The sequence below is a fragment of the Marmota marmota genome, unplaced genomic scaffold (assembly GCF_001458135.2).
Source record: "Marmota marmota marmota unplaced genomic scaffold, marMar, whole genome shotgun sequence".
In the NCBI taxonomy this organism is placed as follows: Eukaryota; Metazoa; Chordata; class Mammalia; order Rodentia; family Sciuridae; genus Marmota; species Marmota marmota.
The window spans coordinates 54,290,994-54,311,633 of record NW_025999842.1 but is presented as its reverse complement, the minus strand read 5'-3'; the positions used below and the strand labels follow the sequence as shown (position 1 = coordinate 54,311,633).

Sequence of the window (20,640 nt, the reverse complement as noted above, 5' to 3'; positions counted from 1 at the left end):
GCTATATTTAAGATCAGAGGTTTTTCACTATAAGAGGGTTTTCCCTAAGGGCAGGACTAAGATGAGCACATAGGATAAGAGAAACCAAGAGGATCCCAGTTCAAAGGTAGACTAGTTTCTTAAAAAAGGAGCTCAGGGTTTCTTTTTTTAGTCCCCCCAAATTGTTCTGCCTCCCCCTACCTTTGCTTTCATAATGCAAACTTAGCAACTGAAAAGCTTCAGGCCTATACCTCTGCCTGAGCCTAGGTGCAAAGAAACAAGGGAAATACCTGGTGAAAAGCCACAGGCCCCTGATTGCCAGGGAATGCACGGTGACACAGGGCAGTGAGCAGGGTCATAAGGTACATTTTGATCATTTCATGCATTTGTGGATGTCCAGCTTTACGACATGCTAAACACAACTGAGAGCAAAAACACAGATGGTTAATGAAGCCAAACCAACCACAAAAGCACAAGGGGGAAAACAAAAGACAAGACCCAGTCCACAGGCATACATAAGCAAGAGTCATCAGGTAAGCGAACTGATAAATAAGAGTACTGGGTTAAACCCATGGTGGATTGCTATATTATTGAATATTAAGTGGCAAATGAAACAAAGTTGATGTTTAATATATATTGGCTAATGCCTCAAGAGGAATTTACTGAGCTTTGGGAAACACATGTCTTTCACTTTGTTGAACTATACATGTACCTTCTCTTTGCTACTCAACAGGGGTTAGTGTCATTGCTGTGTTAAAATAGTACATAATACTGAGTCCTAGTTTCCATAAAGAGAAGAGGTAGGGTATTTCCAATTATAAAACAAAATGATGAAAAATAGCTTATGGTTTCAAAGATGAGAAAGGATCAGAGATTAAGATAACAAGACAGCAAAAGAAATGCCTTCTATATAGAGAAGACCACATAGGCTGGTTGATCACGTGAGAACCACAGAAAATTTTGGTGACCACCGTAAGTCTAAACTCTGTGATGAATTATGGTGACAACACAGTTGCCAGGCCATTTCTTATCTTCTCTGAAAAAGGTCTCCTTCCTAACAGGTGAATAGCTATAACAGGTGGGTACATTCAAGAGGTACTTCATTAGATGGGTACGCACACACACACACACACACACACACAGGGAATTGAAGTTATATCATCCCTGTGAAATGTGTGTATAAGTAAGTCTGATTACCATCTGGGTAGGAAAGCTTGTTTGTATTCCTTTTGGATTTCAATCTGAAAATGTCTTAAAATGCTAGTCATACATGGAAAACTCTGATTGCAACTTTTCTCCTCCTTGTGGCCTAAGGTGACATATTAAAATGACTTATGACACCTCACTCCATTGATTCCTACACTTTCCCAGGTAGGGCCTTTTGTCTGGTTTGGAGTCTACTGAGATTGAGCTGCTGTTCTATGAACAGCCAAAGCAAGCTGGGAAGGGTCTCACTGTTCTGCGTATCTTCTGACTCCAAATAAAGGCTTCAGGAGTCACAGGTTGAAGAGAGTGGAAATTCTTGCAATGAAGGCCAGCTTAGCAGTAAGTGGTTATGAACTTACATTTCAGGAATCCAACTAGAATCAATACAGGGAAGAAGAGGGAGGGCTTCAAGGAGGAAAAGGGACACTTCCTGAAGGGATTTCCTCCCTCTGTGGTCTCCACTGGCTTGAGGCCGTGGACATGTTCCCTTAGCAGTTTTCTTGCCAGGATATGGGGCTTACCTATCCAGACTCCCCGAGAACATAACATATAAGATGTTTCCAAAATAAGTGAGTCAGGGCATCTTTCTTATGAATTATATATGTTTCATAGTTGTAGATTATTTTATGTCTACGAATAGTGCTACCACATCAGAGTAAGAAAAGTATTACTGAACATTTCAAGGGTTATAAACTATCCCAATTAAAAAATACTTTAGTGATGACTAGAACTGTTAAATAAGAATCTCTGGTGGTAGGTCTTGAATTGCAATGTTTTTAAGCTCACCGGAGTAGCAAGTAGAACTACTAGTAACCTCCAGACCCTCTGTTGGTAAAATAATGCTCAGAAAAGATAAACGATCAATGTGCAAAAATGCCTTAAAAAGTGACATATTCCTAATAGAGACTTAAATCTATGGTAACCAAAAAGTAAAATGCATCTATACTTCAGCCTCATATGTAAAAACACCACATAAGCATTATCTCATAAGTACCTCCAGAAAGGTCTATAGGGAATATGCCTCCTAAAAACTCCAGTCGGTTGCCAATATTATTGTTCCCAGATTCTACTAGCATTTTGTAAGAATGAGGGCAGCCAGGGGACAGTATAGCATAGTGGTTTAACAGCATATGTTTGCAATATAAAGTCTGGATTTGAATGTCTTGGGCAAGCAAATTAACCTTACTTTGTTTAGGATTCTTTATTTAGCTGGGTTTTGGTGGAGATTAAAAAAAACCATGCATACACACCTTCAATATATAATAGATATAATATATATGTGTGTGTGTGGATGTGTGTGCGTGTGTATGTGTGTGGGGTACTACTTACTGCCATGCCCTACGGACTCTATGACTAATAGCTATTCTTATTAATCAGTGCTTTGAAATTGACAGATAGATGGATGAAAGAAAGCAGGGAAAAAGGGAGGACTCTAAAAATGTAAATCTTAGAGAAAAAACAATCTTCTTTCAATCAGTTCTGCCTGGCTCTGACAGACAGCATGCCATAGAAACAAAGACTGAGAGTTTCTAGGAGTTGGTAAGATGAAACCAGCAAATACACATTTATAGACTGGGTTTTCTGTTTTACAGAAATCCCATAGAAGAATCTTTAGTAGGCCCAAAGCCATCCCAAATCCATCTTCTAATTAGCTTGGGAGAGCTTTCGGCTATGACTCCATCTTTTCCTTTACCCCCAAACCTTGGAACTTTGTATATCCAAAGCTTTTTCCTATTTTAGGTATCTGTCCCTGGAAAACTCAACTGCTAATGTGGACAGGAAAGAAGGAGTCTTAATAATGATTGTTCAGGAAATTGATCAGACACTACTTGGATATTGTTGGATAGTTCATAATTGTCCACTTAAAAATTTGATATTTCTTTTTCTCCCTGCAGCACAGAAGGTGCTCTTCTGAAAAAGTTTCCTAAGTATAGTTTAATTAAACAAGTTAAAGTCAGACACACTCACGAAGCTGCCTTCTTATTTACATTTTGAGAGCCTAATGATCCTTTTATAGTTTCAGCAGGACCTTGGGGAAATAGCCTCATTTTTCATACTTAAGTACATATTCCATTTCCCGATCAGCAGGTTTCAGGGTAAACACTCTGCTGGAGTAAATTGTCAACGTATACCAAGGTGAGAAGGAACAGCTAGATTCTGCCTGAATTTCCAGAGGGGTTTCCAATGGCTTGTTTTAAGGTGTCTTTATAAAATTTTCCCCAACTATGTTTTTTTTTTAAAGGCAAACATATAACATATACCATGTGTCTGGACCTGTAGGAACAACTTTTTACTTGGATTGTAGATTTCATGTCTAATTGGAACACCCACACCACCAAAACAGGTGTATTTATCTTTTCTTTTACAGACAGCAAACACAAGGTTGTTCAGGCAACACAGGGGTAAGGGAGAACAGGGTTCACACCAAACTGTAGGGCTAGGGCTCCAGAGCCCATTCTTTTTACTACCACAGTTGAGTGCCTTTATCTGTAATCTCCATCTTAGGCTAAGAGTTTTTCTTGGTGGTTGTTTTCCTTTTCTGGTTTTGTTAGAGACCGTTGTGTTTTGATGATCTATCCTGCTGAATCCTCTTGTGGCTTCTTGACACCTTCAGGGAAATTTCACTTGTGTTGGCCCTGGCCCTGTGTGTCCACTGCTCAAGATTTACACATTTTGCCTCAGATTCCATTCAGAAGCTGATTTCTGTAAGGACAACAGAATCTTCTCCAGCTCTGCAGGAGTGGCACAAAGCTCCCTGGCAGCCCTCCCCTCCTGAAGGCCCCATGACTCTTTGATGTCCCCACTCCTGGTCACCAAGGGCAGGGCAGCACGTGGCATTTCCCCATCTTACTTCAGGATAAGCCTCTTTCATGCTAATCCTACTTCTTGCTGTTTTTAGAAACTACATTGTCCTGTGACAAGCAAATAAGAACACTCTCAGTATCTCTTAAAATTCAATTGAAAACAATTACTGATAACTATTTTATTCATTGCTTTTTATGGAGTAAAATATACATGTGCTAAGGAAAATGTGTCTTTATAGATATACATAGTTGGAAACCAGCAGCCAATTGGCTGCTGCTTCTCTTTTGATAGACACATAAATTTCCACATGCTCAAGAGTAATTTTCATGTAATTTCACTTTTTAATACGATAGGATAACGTAAAAAGCACATATATCCACTCATAAAAATACTACTCATGTGTGTTGGTCATTGGACTTTCCTTTTCTCCATGATTTCAGAATTCAGAGAATGATTGCCTCTTTGTGATCTGACTATGTACTCTCGCCAGAAAAAACAAGTCCCAAAGACAATCTTTTCAAGAAGTGGAAGGAAAATTATTCTAAGCCTAGTAAAATTCAGCTTTGAAATGATGATGTTTCCAAAAGCCACAGGCATTTGCCAGACATCCCAGAAGCCAAGTTTCCTGTTGGACATGTTCTTGGGCATGGTGGAAGACATGTGCAACCCTATTCTACAGCGGACTGAGAAGAAGGCTTTTTGATGTCAGCTACAAAAGGCATCCATCAGGGATTAGGAGACAGTAGTGGGATTCAATCAATGAACATCTCTATAAATCTCATACTTAGTGTCTTTAAAAAAAAAAAAAAAGCAAATGCTTTGTAATTCATCTTAGGAAAAATAGACCAAGAAAGCAATAAGCTTGGCTGTAGCAGATTTGGAGGACCCAGTAGTGTTATTTCCATGGTTAAAGCTTCAAGTTAAGCAAACTCAAGCGCACATTTATGAGAAAGCACAGTGGGCCACAGAGCATGCAGTCTCCAGAGCAATTCCTTCCTAGAAATTCCCCACAGTGATCAGAGCAGGGCTCGCCCCATTTCTGGGGCTCAGCCCCATCCCAATGTTTAGCCCAATGAGAGATAAAGCAGCCATGAGCAGGCATTACAAACACAAGTGGCACTCACCTCCGCGATCTTCAGCACAGCGCTCCCATTCAGGTCAAAGGTCGGGGTGTAGGTGATGCACAGTAACACCTGCAACCCACAGGAGGTGAGGGAAGAAGGAAGACATGGGGTCAAAACCGAGAAGGGAATGTTGTTTCACAGGCCATTTGCAGTCCCAGCTTGATGATTCGTCTGCTCTATCTAATGCTTCTTTCTAACCTACCCACTGCTCTCCAACCAGTGGTCACTTCGCGTCTAATAAAAGAAAGATGAGACTTCCAGCATAAAAGCTGTGAGCCTCTCACCCCAAGAATGAATCCTGTAAGACTGGCCAGAAACAGGCAGCCAAGCGTCTGTCCAATAGCAATCAAAGTAAAAAAAAAGATCAGAGTGATCAGGAAAAAAATAACCAGGCCCACTGCTAGGCTGTCACATGACTTGTCTCCATTGAGATAGATATATATATATATATATATATATATATATATATATATATATATATATATATATATATATATNTATATATATATATATATATATGATATCTTTATTTTATTTATTTATTTTTATGTGGTGCTGAGGATTGAATCCAGTGCTGGGTGAGACCTCTTCCACTGAGCCACACCCTCAGACCTTCATTGACATTTTTAATAAATGTTATTATGATTGTTTCTATCTTACTAAGAAGAAAATGGAAACTCAAAATGATTAAAGAATTTGCCCAAGATCATACAGGTAACAAACCATGGAACCGAGATTTGAACTCAAAACATCTGACTGTGCTGAGCCACTAGGCAACACTCTCTCTACCTTTCCCTAGACTCAAATATTACTATAATTTTTCCGTTCTGTCCCCTTTCCAAATTCCATGGGATTAGTACGTCTTTTATGCCTCTCTTCTCTTCTATAATTACCTCTAGAATGCTGCATGGGGTTTTCTGATTTCCCAGTCCAGTTTTTCCTTAGTCCCCAGAATACATAGACAATAATTGATGATATTTGCAAGATCTTGAAAGAACATTGAAAATATTGCCTTCAACTTACAGAGCTATTAAGGAACAGATCAATAAAACCCATGGCATTTAAGGATTGCTTCTGATTTTGTAGGTACAAATCCAGACTCTCCCCACCCCTACCACCCTCCATTTGGCTCCTGACTTCTCTTGTTGAAGGAATCAACATGGGATGCTGGTGTCTGCTCCTTCATCTGAACCACGCCTCCATCAACACCATGCCCTGCCTGCAGCTTAGCCCTGGGAGGGGGTAGGCAGCCTTCCCAGGATTCTTTTCCTCTGGTTTAACTCAAGAAAGAGCACAGAAGCCTCACAAATTACCTAATACAAGATATACACTTAATCAGTATGCCAGCAAGCAACTGTCTGATGTAGAAAAAATATCTCTTAGTCTTAGCCATAAGCTAGCCAGCCCTAGGGAACAGTCACAAATAGATATAACTAAAGAAGGAAAAAAGATATTTTTTGCTGGTGTGAGTCCCCAGGATAGATAACTTAATAGTAGGTCCATCCCTCAGTTTTTTTGATTCTTAAGGTGCTGTATATTCAAGAGCTGGCCCAGATGAAAATCAGCTCAGTGGCCAAGAGACAGGTACTGTGGGAACAGCTGCCCTTTAGACTCATGAGAAATGAATTTCTTTTGTCCAGTAACAATCTTTGGGAGCTGGGATTTGGCAGACAGGAGGGATGAAAGTGGGGATCGAAGGGTCACCAAGACCTAATCTAGGCTTGGAGGAAGGCTCCACCTTCTATGTCTCTGTAGTATGAAGGGACAGTGCCTTTGCTTAAACCCCCCTCTTGGTCTCTTTCTGTGCTAGCTCCTCTGGGGCTCATGTGATGGCTTCTTTCAGGCTTCAACCCAGATGCCATCCCCTCAGAGAGCCTTCGCTGATCAACCCTCCTAAACTGGCCTGTCACACCTCCTTGTTTCATTTGCTTCAGGGTGTGCCTCAGACTCATAAATTGCTTGTTCATTTACTAAGCACAAACTTCCTGTTGGACTTGCACATTTGCTGGGCCTGGGGAAGGCCCTCGGGATTCTCTCATCGGATGCTTTCTTATTTCAATTTTTTTGCTACATTGCATAGTTTCCCTTTTTTTATTCTTTGAATGCCATGTTTATGCCAGGGGGTGGGAAGGCATGAAAGAATGGCCGTGGTGGTTTATGGAGGTCACTTGGTCCATCTGGTCTCTTGATTTGTAAAGCACTGGTGACAGAGCCTGGCAACTGGAGACACTTTACAATAAGAAGACAACGACGGCAAATATTTTTCTGAACTGGCTAATTATTAACGTCACTTATGGGACACAGATGGGCTTTCTGCCTTCTATCTCCCATGTGCTCATACAAGGGGTACAGAAAGTAATTTTAGAAAGACATTTTCAAAGTGTGACCCAGTTTTCTGTGATCAAGAGCTGCATTTTGGCAATGGTGGCTGGAGACATAGGAACAGGGCCTTAGTTTTAAGTCTTCATGAGGAGGCCATGTTGGCAGTATTCGGTAATCAAGGGATCAAGAACCTCAAAGGAACATAGGAAGCCCTACTCTTTGGGTGGCAGGGAAGCCCAGTGAGTGTAGAGGGAGGGGCTCCAGACACAGTGCACATGAAGCTGCAGGTCCCTCATTTACCCGCCAGCCAACAGTGACCAAGGTTGAAGAACGATTTTGCACTCTGAGTGTTCAACTACCAATATTCCAAGACTCACTGAGCTATGTGGAAAAAAACTAAAACCAGAAAATAACAAAAGGAAGTGAAACACATTAATGAAGTCTTAAGCTGGAGTGGTTTATGGTGGGGAAAGCACAGCATGTTTTAATTACAGAGCTGATGGTGTCTGTGGCCCCCCATGACTCACAAGATACATAAAAGGCACAGTGTCTGGCCAGGATAATGCAGCAGATAGCAACAACTTATCAAAAATGATAAATAGAGATACTGTTAATGCTCCCAATGCCTAGCAAGCATTAATCCACTGGATTAAAACACAGATGGGGTGTTGGAAACATAGGATAACAAAAAATTAATTTAAAATCTGACTTTCACTGTCTAATGTGTGGGCAAAAAGTTTAAATTAATATTCTGAGCATGTTGGCTCCAAAGAAAACTGATGCACCTAAATACTGAGGGAAATTCCATTAAAAATATGTTTCCTAGGGTCATTAAAGCATATTGACAAAGTTATCGCTGAGCAGCAGAAACTTGAGTGGCAGCATCTTGCAACTGGGCTTACTGGCACCACCTTCATAAATGAGCTTAGAGGAGAATAGAAAAAACAGGGGCAAAGCTTTCCACAAAAAGGGAAGGATTATTATGATTACAAAAAGTTCCAAATCATTTTAAAAAACCCAATCATTGAATAGTTATTATGTGCAAGAAGCATCCTTTGATTAAAGATGTGTCTAGAAACCCTGAGTAAAAACAAAAAAGGATTAGAATTAAACTATAAAGGAAAAAAGTGAACTGGACTTATTGCAAGATCGGGGAGCAATGATAAGACTCTAGAAAACATGGTCATTTTAGGAACAGAGGGATGAGGATAATGGTGAGGAGTGTAAGATCACAGTTGTGCTCTTCTGAGTGGGAACATCCTGGATTAATCCTCTCCCAAGGGCATGTCATGGTCATGACCAGGGTTTTTCCATGAAGCAAGAAAACTGTTCTGGAAATCTGAATGTCAGATACAGGTTGTGTGATTGGCTAAAGGCAGTTCCTGCAATCATATAAGGTAATACAGGTTGATCATCTATAGCCTAGAAATCTGAAATGCTCCCAAATCCAAAACTTTTTGAGTGCAGCACTCAAAAGTTTTTGGAGCATTTCAGATTAGGGATTCTCAACTGGTAAAGTCCACATAAATATTTCAAACTCTGAAAAAACTTGGAAATCTGAAATACTTCTGGTTCCAAATGTTTTGGATAAGGGATCTTCAACCTGTAATAAGGGAGTTTCAGGTGACCTGGTTGGGGCAATTCTGATCTGGTAAGCCCCCCATTCAGAATGCTCAGCAAGCTAGCAGGACTTCATTCTGAATGGGGAGAAAAATTAACACAAGCATACAGCGGTGAGCCACAGAACATCTTCAATGAAGGCTATGGAACATTTCCCCACCTAACTTTTCCTGTTAAGATCTGCTGAAGATCTATCTTTTGCACACACCATCATGAAGGGGAACTTGTATGACATTGATGAGTCAAAAAACCAATCTCTGTTAAGATTCCAAATGCATCCTCCACAAGACCTTTTACACGATATTCAGGAGTAAAGATGTGATACATGAAGTTACTAGGTAGCAACTGCATGTCCACTTACCATCTACCTGTGGTCTCCATTGTTCAGGCATTCTTGATTCATTCAACATGTATTTATTGAGGTGGGACTAGAAGTTAGATCCAGCACTAGGTGTTGGGCATTGTTAACGGTTTGGATCTGGAATGTCACTCAAAGGCTCATGTATTGAAGACTTGGTCCCCAGTGCTACAGTGTTCAGAGATGGGGCCCTCAGGAAGGTGACTGGGTTGTGAGGGCTCTACATCATTAATAGATCAGTCCATTGATGGATTCGTAATGTGATGGCATTATTGGGAAGTAGTAGAAACTATAGGAGGTGGGACCCAGTTGGAGTAAGTACGACATTGAGGTCATGTCTTGGAAGGATCTCTTGTCCCTTGCCCCTTTTTCTCCACTCCCTGTCTGCCGTGAGGTGAGCATCTTTCCTCTACCACACCCTTCCACCATGATGTTCTGCTTTACCTCAGGCTTGAGCAACGGAAACACTTGACCATGGACTAAAACCTCTGAAAATGTTAGCCCAAATAAATCATTTATTTTTCTCAGGTGTTTTGTCATAGTGAGGAAAAATTAACATAGGCATACAGTGGTGAGCCAAAAGACACAATTCCTAGTCTTACAGAGCAAACATCTCATGTGAAGATAGTCTTAAAATAAGTGACTATAATAAGTTGTGATGAACAACTGCTTGGGAAAACACAATGTACTCTGAAAAGGTATATTGGGGCCTAACGTGTAATACACAAGTTGTAACGCTGTGGTAACACATAAAATAAATTAATTAAACCCAGGAAAGAAGGCAAAGGTACTGCCAAAAAATGAGCTTATGGGGACGTAATCTATGCCTAAGGCACATGACGGACACAGAGGCATATTGAAGGAGTAAAAAATAGTTTTTCTCCTCTTTCTTGAACTATTAAAATTATCTTAATTTATTCACAAGTGCTTCTTGGAGTGATTGTGGTTTCATTTTTCACAATACCAGACGTCATTTGTAAGTTAAACCAAACAAAATAAACTACTAGAGCAAAGGAAATTAGCTACGAATGTGAGTGCAGGCCACAGAAAGTCTTGAACTCTCCTTGTGCTTGGAGATAATAATGCCATGCACATTTCCAATTCCAGCCCTGGCTCTGGCTGAGAGTGTAGCTTTGTTATTTAACATATATTTCCTTCTGGCCTCTCATGCACATTGGCTTGAAACTTTATAAAATTAAAAATCATTGCATAATTCCTTCTCTTTAGAAATACTCCAGTTCTTTTTTCACTCTAAGTTGGCAAAGACAAAGACAGAAAATTCATGGGAATATTGAGACCCCACATGCCTTTCTACAGTATGCAGGGCATGCCAACTTCTGCACTCTCAGCTTTCTGGAACCTGAATGGTTAAAAGTGTACCTCCACCCCAAGGTAAAAACAGAGGTTCTTTCTCTATGGTTCCTGCACAAATGACAAAGTAGCTTGAGTCTTCTGAAAACAGCAGAGTAGCACAATGTCTATCCTTAGGGTGAAGGAATGAGGGAGTTCCATAACACATATAGAATTTCAGAGGATATTTCCTTATTTAGATTTAAAATGTAGATGCCAAAGATAAACACTTTTTCTTATTTTGATCAAAGTTTCTCAACCCCAGTGCTGTTGACATTTTGACAATTCAGAAATGAATTGTAAGTGATCCTTCCTATGGGGGGACTGTCCTGTACATTGTAGAATATTTAGCATCATCTCTGGCTTCTCTCCAAAAGATGACAGTGGCACATCTTTCCTCCCACCAATTGTGACCACCACTGTTTTAGACCATTTGCCCCATACTCTGTGGATAAAGCTGAGAACCTCTGCAATATGACTCTTTAAAGCTAGAATCCAGGCCTTCCAGAAGGGAGGCAGGTGAGCCACTACTCCTTCACTGTCCAGAGAACTCGAATGACAGCTAGCAACAGGTGGTTAGCTACAACTCCAGTCTTCATTTTGACTCAAACTAGGTTTCAGCTCATAAAATTTCTACCACTGATGACTTAATTGATTTGCCTCTAGCCAAGGTGACAGGTTATTAGACAAACCAATTTCTGACTCAGGTTGCCTAAATTCTAGCAAATGGCTACTTGATATTTTTCTAGTCAATAGAAGATTATGCTAGAATTTCTGAATGCCCAGTTTGGAAAACATTTAAAATTACTCACTAGTTTATGGTTCTGTCTCAGGTTCATTTCTGGCTTTACCTGTTGTACTAGTAATAAGATGCTGATATTCATCAGATAAGCCCTTAGCACTTAATTCTAGGACATACATACCAGTGATGATCATGGAAAATTGTTTAAGTATTAATTAAAATGAACTTATCTAATTCACTTGGACAAATGAACAAACTGTTTCTAATCCTATTTTCTTCTCTTCTCACTTCTCCCTTAACAAGCTGTCATAGCTCTTACTCCTAACTAGAGGTCTGGAAAATCCATTTTTTAAGTCAATGTGTCCTCACATTTCAATCCTTCAGTTTATAAACATCACAAATTAATATAATTGTCCCTTGGTATCCAAGGGGATTAGTTCCAGGACCTCAAACAGACATCAAAATCACTGGATGCTCAAATCCCCTATATAAGATGGTGTAGTATTTGCACATGACCTACCCATGTTCTCTCAAATACTTTATATAATTTCTAGATGACTTACAATGCCTAATACAATGTAGCTATATAAATAGATGTTTGGGTAACAATGACAAGAAAAAAAATATGTTCATGTTAAGCACAGATACAATTTTTTTTCTGAACATTTTCAACTGGTTGAATCTGCAGATATGAAAGTTGAAGTATGGTAATTGTTCACCTCTTTGTCTCTTTCCTATTAAATTATAAACCCTTGTCTTTGAATGTTTTGATTTTAATCCTACACATAGTTTATGATACACTGTTGGTAACAAAAATATATCTACTGAGCATTAGGGCTTGAATCTTAAACGCACCCAAAAGGCTCTTGAGTTGAAGGCTTGGTCACCAGTCTTAAGAACTACTGGAAAATGGTAGAAACTTTAGGAGGTGGGGCCTAGTTGCAAGAAACTTAAATCACTGGTGACATGTCCTTGAAAAAAAAAAGAATATTGAGGACATGGCCTTTTCCTATTTCCCAGCAGCCATGGAATGACAGTTTTGTTCTACCATAGGCTCCCACCATCACATACCATAGGCATCCACCTCATCACATGCCCAAAAGTGACAGATCTGGCTGACCACGGACTGAAACCTCTGAAACTGAGAGTCAAAATACATCTCTTCTTTTTGTAAGTGGATTTTCTCAGGCATTTTGTCACAGCAATGGAAAGCTGACTAGCAGTAATCAAGTTAATGAAAATAAAGTCTAAAAAAAAATGTTCAATGAGTTGGATTTTCTTCCCCCTAATTTAACATATAACAAGCTCCTTTACATGGAATCTCTCAGACTTTTAAGAAATCAAATTGCATTAATATGCATAATCTTCCCTCTTCTTTTCCCTTCCAGAATGGGAGTGTCATCTCAAATAATCTCTATCCATATAACCATGCAATTCTTGGTGATTTTAGAATTGATGCTTATGGACATGATCAATCAACTTTGTAAAGACAGAGTTTTTAAAGAGCTAGAGTCAACTTGATTCTCTATATGTAAAAATTTAATAATTATAATGGGTTTCTAAAATATCCAAATCATAAACTCCATCTATTAGGACAGAAGATAACTTATCAATTCAGCTAAATAGTAAGGTACTTTCTATAGACTGTGGGATCAGAGCTAATGGTTAGGGCCTTAAATATAACTAAGTGGATAACTGATATGTAATAATTTTTTAAAAATCTTCTTTTAAGATAGAGAGCTGTAATTCAACAATATTAAATATGAGATCCTTCTTTAGAAACCAGCAATATATATATATGATGATACACTCTTCTCTTCTGTTACTAAAGACAGCAATTATCCTAGCTTAAGTTATACAGAGAGGATCTATAAATGGAAAAAAAGAGAGAGATTTAGAAGAAACTCATGATATCTCTAATGCTCTTGTTCATAATTTGAGTGAGTTCAGAGGTGTTCATTTTCTCATTAAGCTACACATACTATTTTCTATTAACTAGAACCGAAATGAAAGCTAGTGATGACCCTGTACCATGCACAGTTCTAAGCACTTCTTTTATTTTTAGCTCCTTTAAGACTCATGGCAACCCCAAGAGGTATGCACCAATATTATTCACATTTTGCAGATCAGAACATTCAGGCTACAACACAGAGAGTAAGTTCCCAAGACCACCAGGCCTTCTAGATGCAGAAGCTGTGCTCCTACCACTCTGCTACCAAACATTTTGAAAAGAGGAAAAAGGAACAAGAAATCTAAAAAGGTGATGGAATTCAAGGACTGTCTCACAGGACAGGCACACTGTGGCCTCTCCCCCTATAGCAGACCTGCTGGTCCTATGAAATTCCTCAACGAATACTGATCAACTGGGGGAGATTTCTATTCTCTCGGTATGTTTTGTCATTCTTCAGAAGCTGTAAAGCTTGCCCTGGTCTTGTCACTAGTTCAGACCCCTAAGCCTGGAAAGTTATCTTCTCATCCCAAACTGCATATTTGAAGGCCAGATCAATTCCCAGCCCTCTACAAAGCCTTTCCAGAAAAATCTAAGTGGCTGTAAAAGCAATTCTGCTCCAGAGATTTTAAGCCTATTCTCAAATTAAACCACCCCAACTTCAATTTACTTACAAAAAGGATTTAGGAGGTTATTTCAATTCTAAAATAAAATCTGTATTGATCTTTCTCATTTCTGAACTCATATAGGTTATTATCTGTAATCATAATTTATTTTCTGTTGTTTGTTGTTTTTCCTGGTGGGCCACTAAAAACTACCATGTGTTCCCTTCTCCTCTCCATTAGTCAATAACTAAATTAGCAAGTAATTAGTACACCATGTGCCAACTACTCTGCTAGGCACCAAAGGGAGAAAAACAGCAGTAATAGTATATCATTAGTTTTACTTACTAACTACTGACATTTTCCAGTCATGCCTGAGTTAAAAGTTTAGGAATAACTAGTTGTGGTTTAGGAATAATAATGTGTGGTTTCCCTGAATGGGCCACTGCAAGGGAGTCTATTAGGCCTGGGCTAACCTCATGACCACCTGAACACAACTTCATTGCTTCCCTCTGAGAAAAGTACAATGAGAACAGAGCAGGAGGCGGCAGAAGGGATAATGTGCCAGCTGCCTCTGGTTGCGGGGAAATAAGCCAGACTATGATTCTCATGTGATAAGTGCCATGGCAGATAGCCAGTTGTCTTTTCAACACTGTTGCCTCCTGTTTCAGGATCAGAAATCTGGGCACATGGTTGCCCAAAGTAAAGACTACATTTCCCAGACTTCCCTGCAACTGAGTTTGCCATGTGACCAAGTTCTGCCAATTGAAGATAAGCAAAAATGTCCTCCCCTTTCCTCTTCCTTCTATTGGTTGCCTAGAAGGCAGACGTGTTGGCTGAGTATGTGAAGCCACTGTGGACTATCAGGTGGAAGAAAAATAGCCAAGAAATGAAGGTCTAATAATGTGGTTTAGCTAGTACTGACCTAAATTGATATGAAAGAAAGATAAAACTCTGCCTTGTTTCTGCTAAGATGAATCCTAATACTGCAATCCTCTCTCCCTCTCTCTAACCATCACCCTCCTTGCCTCTTTGCTTCTGACTTGTGATTTAGATCTTTTTCACTTTAAGAATCACTTCTTCAGAATAGCCTCCTCTGTCCTACTCTTAAAACTACTCTCCAACAGACCCTATCGAAAATACTCTTCTAGTCTCTAGATTATTTTGACATTGCATTTATTATAGTTAAGGTATATTTACATATTTCACTGATTTCTGTCTTCATCCTAGTCTCCAAACAAAGCTTTCATTTTTGTTTGGTTTTGGTTCTCATTTTCCTTACTACAGGATCATCTATGTCCAGCACAGTGCCTGGCACACATGAAGCCATCAAATATTTGCTGCATAAATGATTGAAGAAAGGATCTTTCCACTCTAGGAACTCGAGAACATTCACAATAAATACCTCTGCATTTATGCTTCATTAACTCATGATTGTGGGGAGAAATTTTTTTTGTTTTGTTTTTCTGGTACCAGGGATTGAACCCAGCAGTCCTTAACCAATGAACTACATCCCCAACCCCTTTTTAAAAAAATTTCGAGACAGGGTCTTACTAAGTTGCCTAGGGTCTTGCTAAATTGCTGAGGCTAACTTTGAACTTGCCGTCTTCCTGCTTCAGCCTCCTAAGCTGCTGGGATCTCACCACACCCAGCAGGAAAGTTTTAAAACAGTTGATAGAGTGACTCCTAAATGTGTTCAAATGGTAAAAACCTGGCAACAGTGGTGCTTTAAAAAAAAAAAAAAGTAAATAACATGAAAATCTTACCTAGAAAATAATGTATAGATTATTTAAAGAAAATTGTTTTTAATGTTTGTTCCTCGCTTTTTTTGTACATCTTTTCACCTACTTTAGGCAGTCATTCAAAGGGATAACAACTTAGTAAGAATTATTTCGATGTGTGTGCAAAGCAGAAAATGATTATCTCATTCAACCTCAGCAGCAGGAAGGAGGAGAGCTGTCTAAGAACAAATGACTTAGGGGAGCCACATATTTGGATACATCACTGCATTTACTGCACAAATAATAGGTTTGTAAGTTGTTCAACTGACCTCCAACAATGGTGCATTAAGGAGTTATACGTTTTTCATCAAACATTGGATTTTTCCTTAACGGTAGAGACTGCTGCAAATCTTCTAAAGTGTCTCAGCAGCTTTAGGCTAAGAGGGATTTCATTTCTCTTATAGGAGAAGGCAAGACAAATTAGCCATTTCACCCTCAAACTTCACTAATGATCATTTTTTCCTTAAGGCCAGAGTTAAGAACACTAAAACTAACCATTTGGATAAATTTCCCAGTGTAAGACTTCCATTAAAACATTACTGAAAAGAGTCTTAAAAATGTTCCTTCTGGGCTAGGGGGTTATAGTTCAGTTATAGAGTGCCTGCCCAGCATGCACAAGTCCCTGGGTTCAATACCCACTGCTACAAAGAACAAAATAAAATAGAAAATACAAATGATCCTTCTATGTGGCCTCTTCGTTACTTCAAGACCAAAGACTGGCAGTGCTGGTGCACAGTTTGGAAGCACTCTGCTCTACAATTTGCAACACCAGAGTTCCAAGTGGACACCCTGAGGTTAAGGACTGCCAGTCACACCTGGATAGTAAATTCCTTGTCCACAATTCTTTCTCCTTTGTATTTCTGGAGATGTTTGCTAGAGTCTTGTAATATTAAAAACAAAACAAAACAAAAACCTCAACAGGGAATAGGAAGGGCAGTGGAATGAATCAGACCTCACTTTCCTGTATTCATATATGAATACACAATCAGTGTTAACTCCACATCATGGACGCCACAAGGATGGGAAGTTATACCCCATGTACGTATAGTATGTCAAAATGCACTTTAATGTCATGTATATCTAAAAAGAACAACAACAACAAAAGCCCTCAATAGCAGATGACATCGTCTTTCCCTTTTCCCAATTCTATGGCACATACCCAGAGCCATTAGCTGATTTTGTGGGACAGAGACTATTTGCTTCTTACTTCATGTTTAATCTTGCTCATAGAATTAGGGGATATTTTTATCCTGGAAGGACATAGAAAAAACACAGCACTCTGAGCCACCTAGCTTTGCCCCTCATTAGCCTACCACTTACATTTTCCAATTGACCATCTATATACAACAGGAATAGTAAGTAATGTCTACCTCCTAACAGGTCTTTCAAGACAGTCTTAACAGGCAAGGGAACCCACTGTTTAAGAGCACAGGTTTTCTCTTGGGCTGAATCATGGTTCAAATACTGGCCTTGTCATTTCACTAGCTATGTGACCTTGGCATGAATATAAAGTACTTGCTAGAGTGTCTGACGCATATAAATGTTAAATAATCAGACCCTATCATTTCTCCTTTGAAAATTATAACACACTCCACCAACATCCACTTCTATTATCTAAAGATGTACATAAAATAAGATATCCCATAATAGAACACTCACCAAATGCTTCCCCAGGCTCCAGTATCATATCCTTCCTTATCACCAAAGCAAGCCTGCCTTCCCGAGATAGGATGCTTAGCCCTCTCACGTGCTGACAGAGGAAGAAGGTCAGCCATAATTCCTCTCAGTTTTGAAGACTCAGCCAGTTGTATCAGTTAATAACCTCACAAAAGGTTACCCATTAGAAAGAAGGAAAGCAAGTCCTAATTACTCCAGTCAGAGATGCCATTATGTCCATGGCTCCCATAAAGTCTCCATGGCCTTAAGGAAATGGCACATAGCAGGGGAAATGTCACCAAATCAGATAAGTGTTTGACCTAAATATTAAATAGCTCTCTGCCATCTATGAATCCATTTCATAGGTAATCTATCTTCAGACAAATCTTCTGTTTCTCTACAGTTCTGACACATTGTTTGCTCAAGCTATAAAATTTTTATCTGGATTACATAGCCATTTGGATAAACCAAAAATTACCTTTCTCCCCACCTCCTGTTTATTGGTAAAATGTATCAAATAGTTTCTAGACCATGTGCTCAAACCTCATTCCCACTAAATTTGTTAGAAGCAAGCGTCACTGATTTGTTTTTAACCCTCTGATTAAAAGTCCAGGACCTTCTTTCTAAATGAGAGCAGTACTGCTAGAATCTTGGGTTTCATTGTTAGCTAGTTTCTGTTTCATCTTGGAGAAATCTCTAAAAGAGGAAACCATTTCTCTGCAGGAATAGATACAATTGCAATATACTCACAAGAATGTGACCTGCTTGGATTTCTCATGTTTACAAACACTAGAAGATAGCAATATGTAAATAAGATATATGATATAGGTTTTTAAAAATAACACTTAGGATCTGTTATAAAAATGTACCATAGCTGTGGTCAGACATACACAAATAGAAAATGCATAATGTGGCTTAATCCCTCCTGAACTGTTTTCCCAGACTAATATTTGAAAATGTCAACCATATCTTATTTTAAAAGATTTTCTGTGCCTAAAAAATAGTCATATAAAATGACTGGAGGATTTATACAGGAAATTTTAAATAATTTATCACCAGAATAAGTTATGTGAATACCAAGACTAAAGGAACATATCCTTCCTATGTAATGGGAATCCATTTTTTTCCAATTCCTTCTCCTCTTTTTAATATAATAGAATAGGTAGTAAGAACATTTTTGATGTAGACATGGTATTAATAAAACAAGAACTTACTTAAGAGTTTTTACTCAGATCATTACCAGGATTGCAGAACTACAAGATAAAGGGGTATGAGTCTCTGGAGATCACTATAAATATAGAATTCCTTGTGCAGAGAGTAAGGAGATAAAATTTTTTATTCTAAGCCAGAGAGTCTATAATTTAGGTCAATATTTACACATAAATGAGTATTTTAAGTCTGAGATATAAGAAATGATGAGGAAGCCTTCCCCTGTAACCTATCACAGATAAATGACTTTCTCCAAAATTGTATTTCATGCTAATATTACCCAAAATATACTTACTTCATCATTAACTAAATTTTTGTTCAAAATTTAAAAATACACTACCAAAAATAGCTGAATTCTAGGTTTGTTGTAAATTATTTTTTTCCCAGTTCAATATTTAAATAGTTAAAACTAATAGCACATAGCAAAGCCCTTATCATTTTAAGGGCCTTTGAACTGGGCTTGGCAAATCTAATTGTAAAGAATGATGGTCCACATTATTGTTTTTCTTTTTCTTTTTTTTTTTTCTGACAATGTCTGATTTTCCTTCCAGGCATCAATTATAAGCACCAGGGTCTATTAGGGGGTCATTAGGAAGACCATTAAAATGGGCTCCCCACAATTTCCAGTGGAGTTAACATGTGGCACCTCCTGCCCTCAGCAAGGCGAGCAGAAGGCACTGCAGGACAGGAGTTACAGACCATGCTCAAGTCTCAGCCCAGGTGTTCCTACTGACAGAGTCATCCAACATCCTAACTCTTTGTAGCTCCTAAAAAAACCCACACTTTGTCATTTTCAATATAAATTTCTGTATTCTACACACAAACAAACAAACAAACAAAAATCATTCCTAGGAGAATTTCCAGAATAATATAGAATCTGTGAGGTATGCTCTCTATATGACATCAAAGCCCACCCTTCAGTATGTGGGGACCTAACAGAGGAAGACAGACTGGTGAGGCAGCTGGTCCTGCTTTTCCTCAAGTGTCAGGAAGGAAGTGGATGAGGAAACCACAGCTGGAGGCGGTTATTCGAGGTTTTCTGTGAGTGCATGGCACAGAGGCCTTCAGCAAAGGACAAGGCGGAACTGCACATTTCAGCATCAAAGGAGAGTGAAAGGTAGGTGAGATCTTGAAAACCAGCTTGCTCAGGGAATCAATGTGTCTAAGACTCACTCAGGACTCCAGATATACAACTGCATATTCCTAGTCCGACTCACGGAGACTCTGACTCAGAAGCATCAGGCCACATTGGTATCGGCTGAAACACTTCCAAAGCACTTGCTTTGTGCCAGACACTGTGCTGAGGTCTTTATGAATGTCATCTCACTTCATCCTCAAAACAGCCCTATTGTGTAGGTGCTCCTGTTTCCCCCCATTTTTATGGGTGAAGAAATCAAGACACAAAGTTAAGAAATTTGCCAAGGACAACCTGCTAAGAATGGAGGAAAGACGGTTCAAACCAGACAGGCCACCTTCAGAGTCTGAGCCCTCCATCACCACCCCAAACTACCTTCCAACTGCACTAGGGGTAAGCATAGGCCTTCGGGAAACAAAGTGACAGAATTCAACTTTTTCACTTCTGAATGGAAACTGAAATCCAAAGAAGCAGAGCCTTTCATCTAAGACAAAATCCATCAGTGTATTTCTAGGAATAAATAAACCACTATATGATATCAACTATTCTCAAATATTCCTCTGTACTGTTTCTCTAGGGAGGAAGAGGACAGATGACAGTTTGAAAAACCATCTTCCTGCTGTGTTACTGTGACCAAGGTGCTGTCCTGGGGAACATTCCATCTTTTTCTGCCAAACTCAGCATTTACTCACAGAACATGACCCACTTCCAACAGCAGTGAGGGAGTCCCAGTCATGGTGATTTTCAAGGGAAAGTTAGGGGAGAGGAGAGGGACTCTTGCCATTCCTAAAACGGAACTGGTA

General features: G+C 39.2%; 1 protein-coding gene across 3 annotated transcripts in view; it reads right to left on the bottom strand.

The window, feature by feature from the left end:
- Positions 1-20,640, bottom strand: part of Arfgef3 (ARFGEF family member 3) — a 167,730-nt gene that overhangs the window by 98,776 nt on the left and 48,314 nt on the right. For all 3 annotated transcript variants that reach the window (XM_048798842.1, XM_015501659.2, XM_048798849.1), the window contains one exon: positions 5,115-5,183. In XM_048798842.1, coding sequence (XP_048654799.1) covers positions 5,115-5,183 — 69 coding nt within the window. The remainder of the gene's footprint in view (positions 1-5,114; positions 5,184-20,640) is intronic.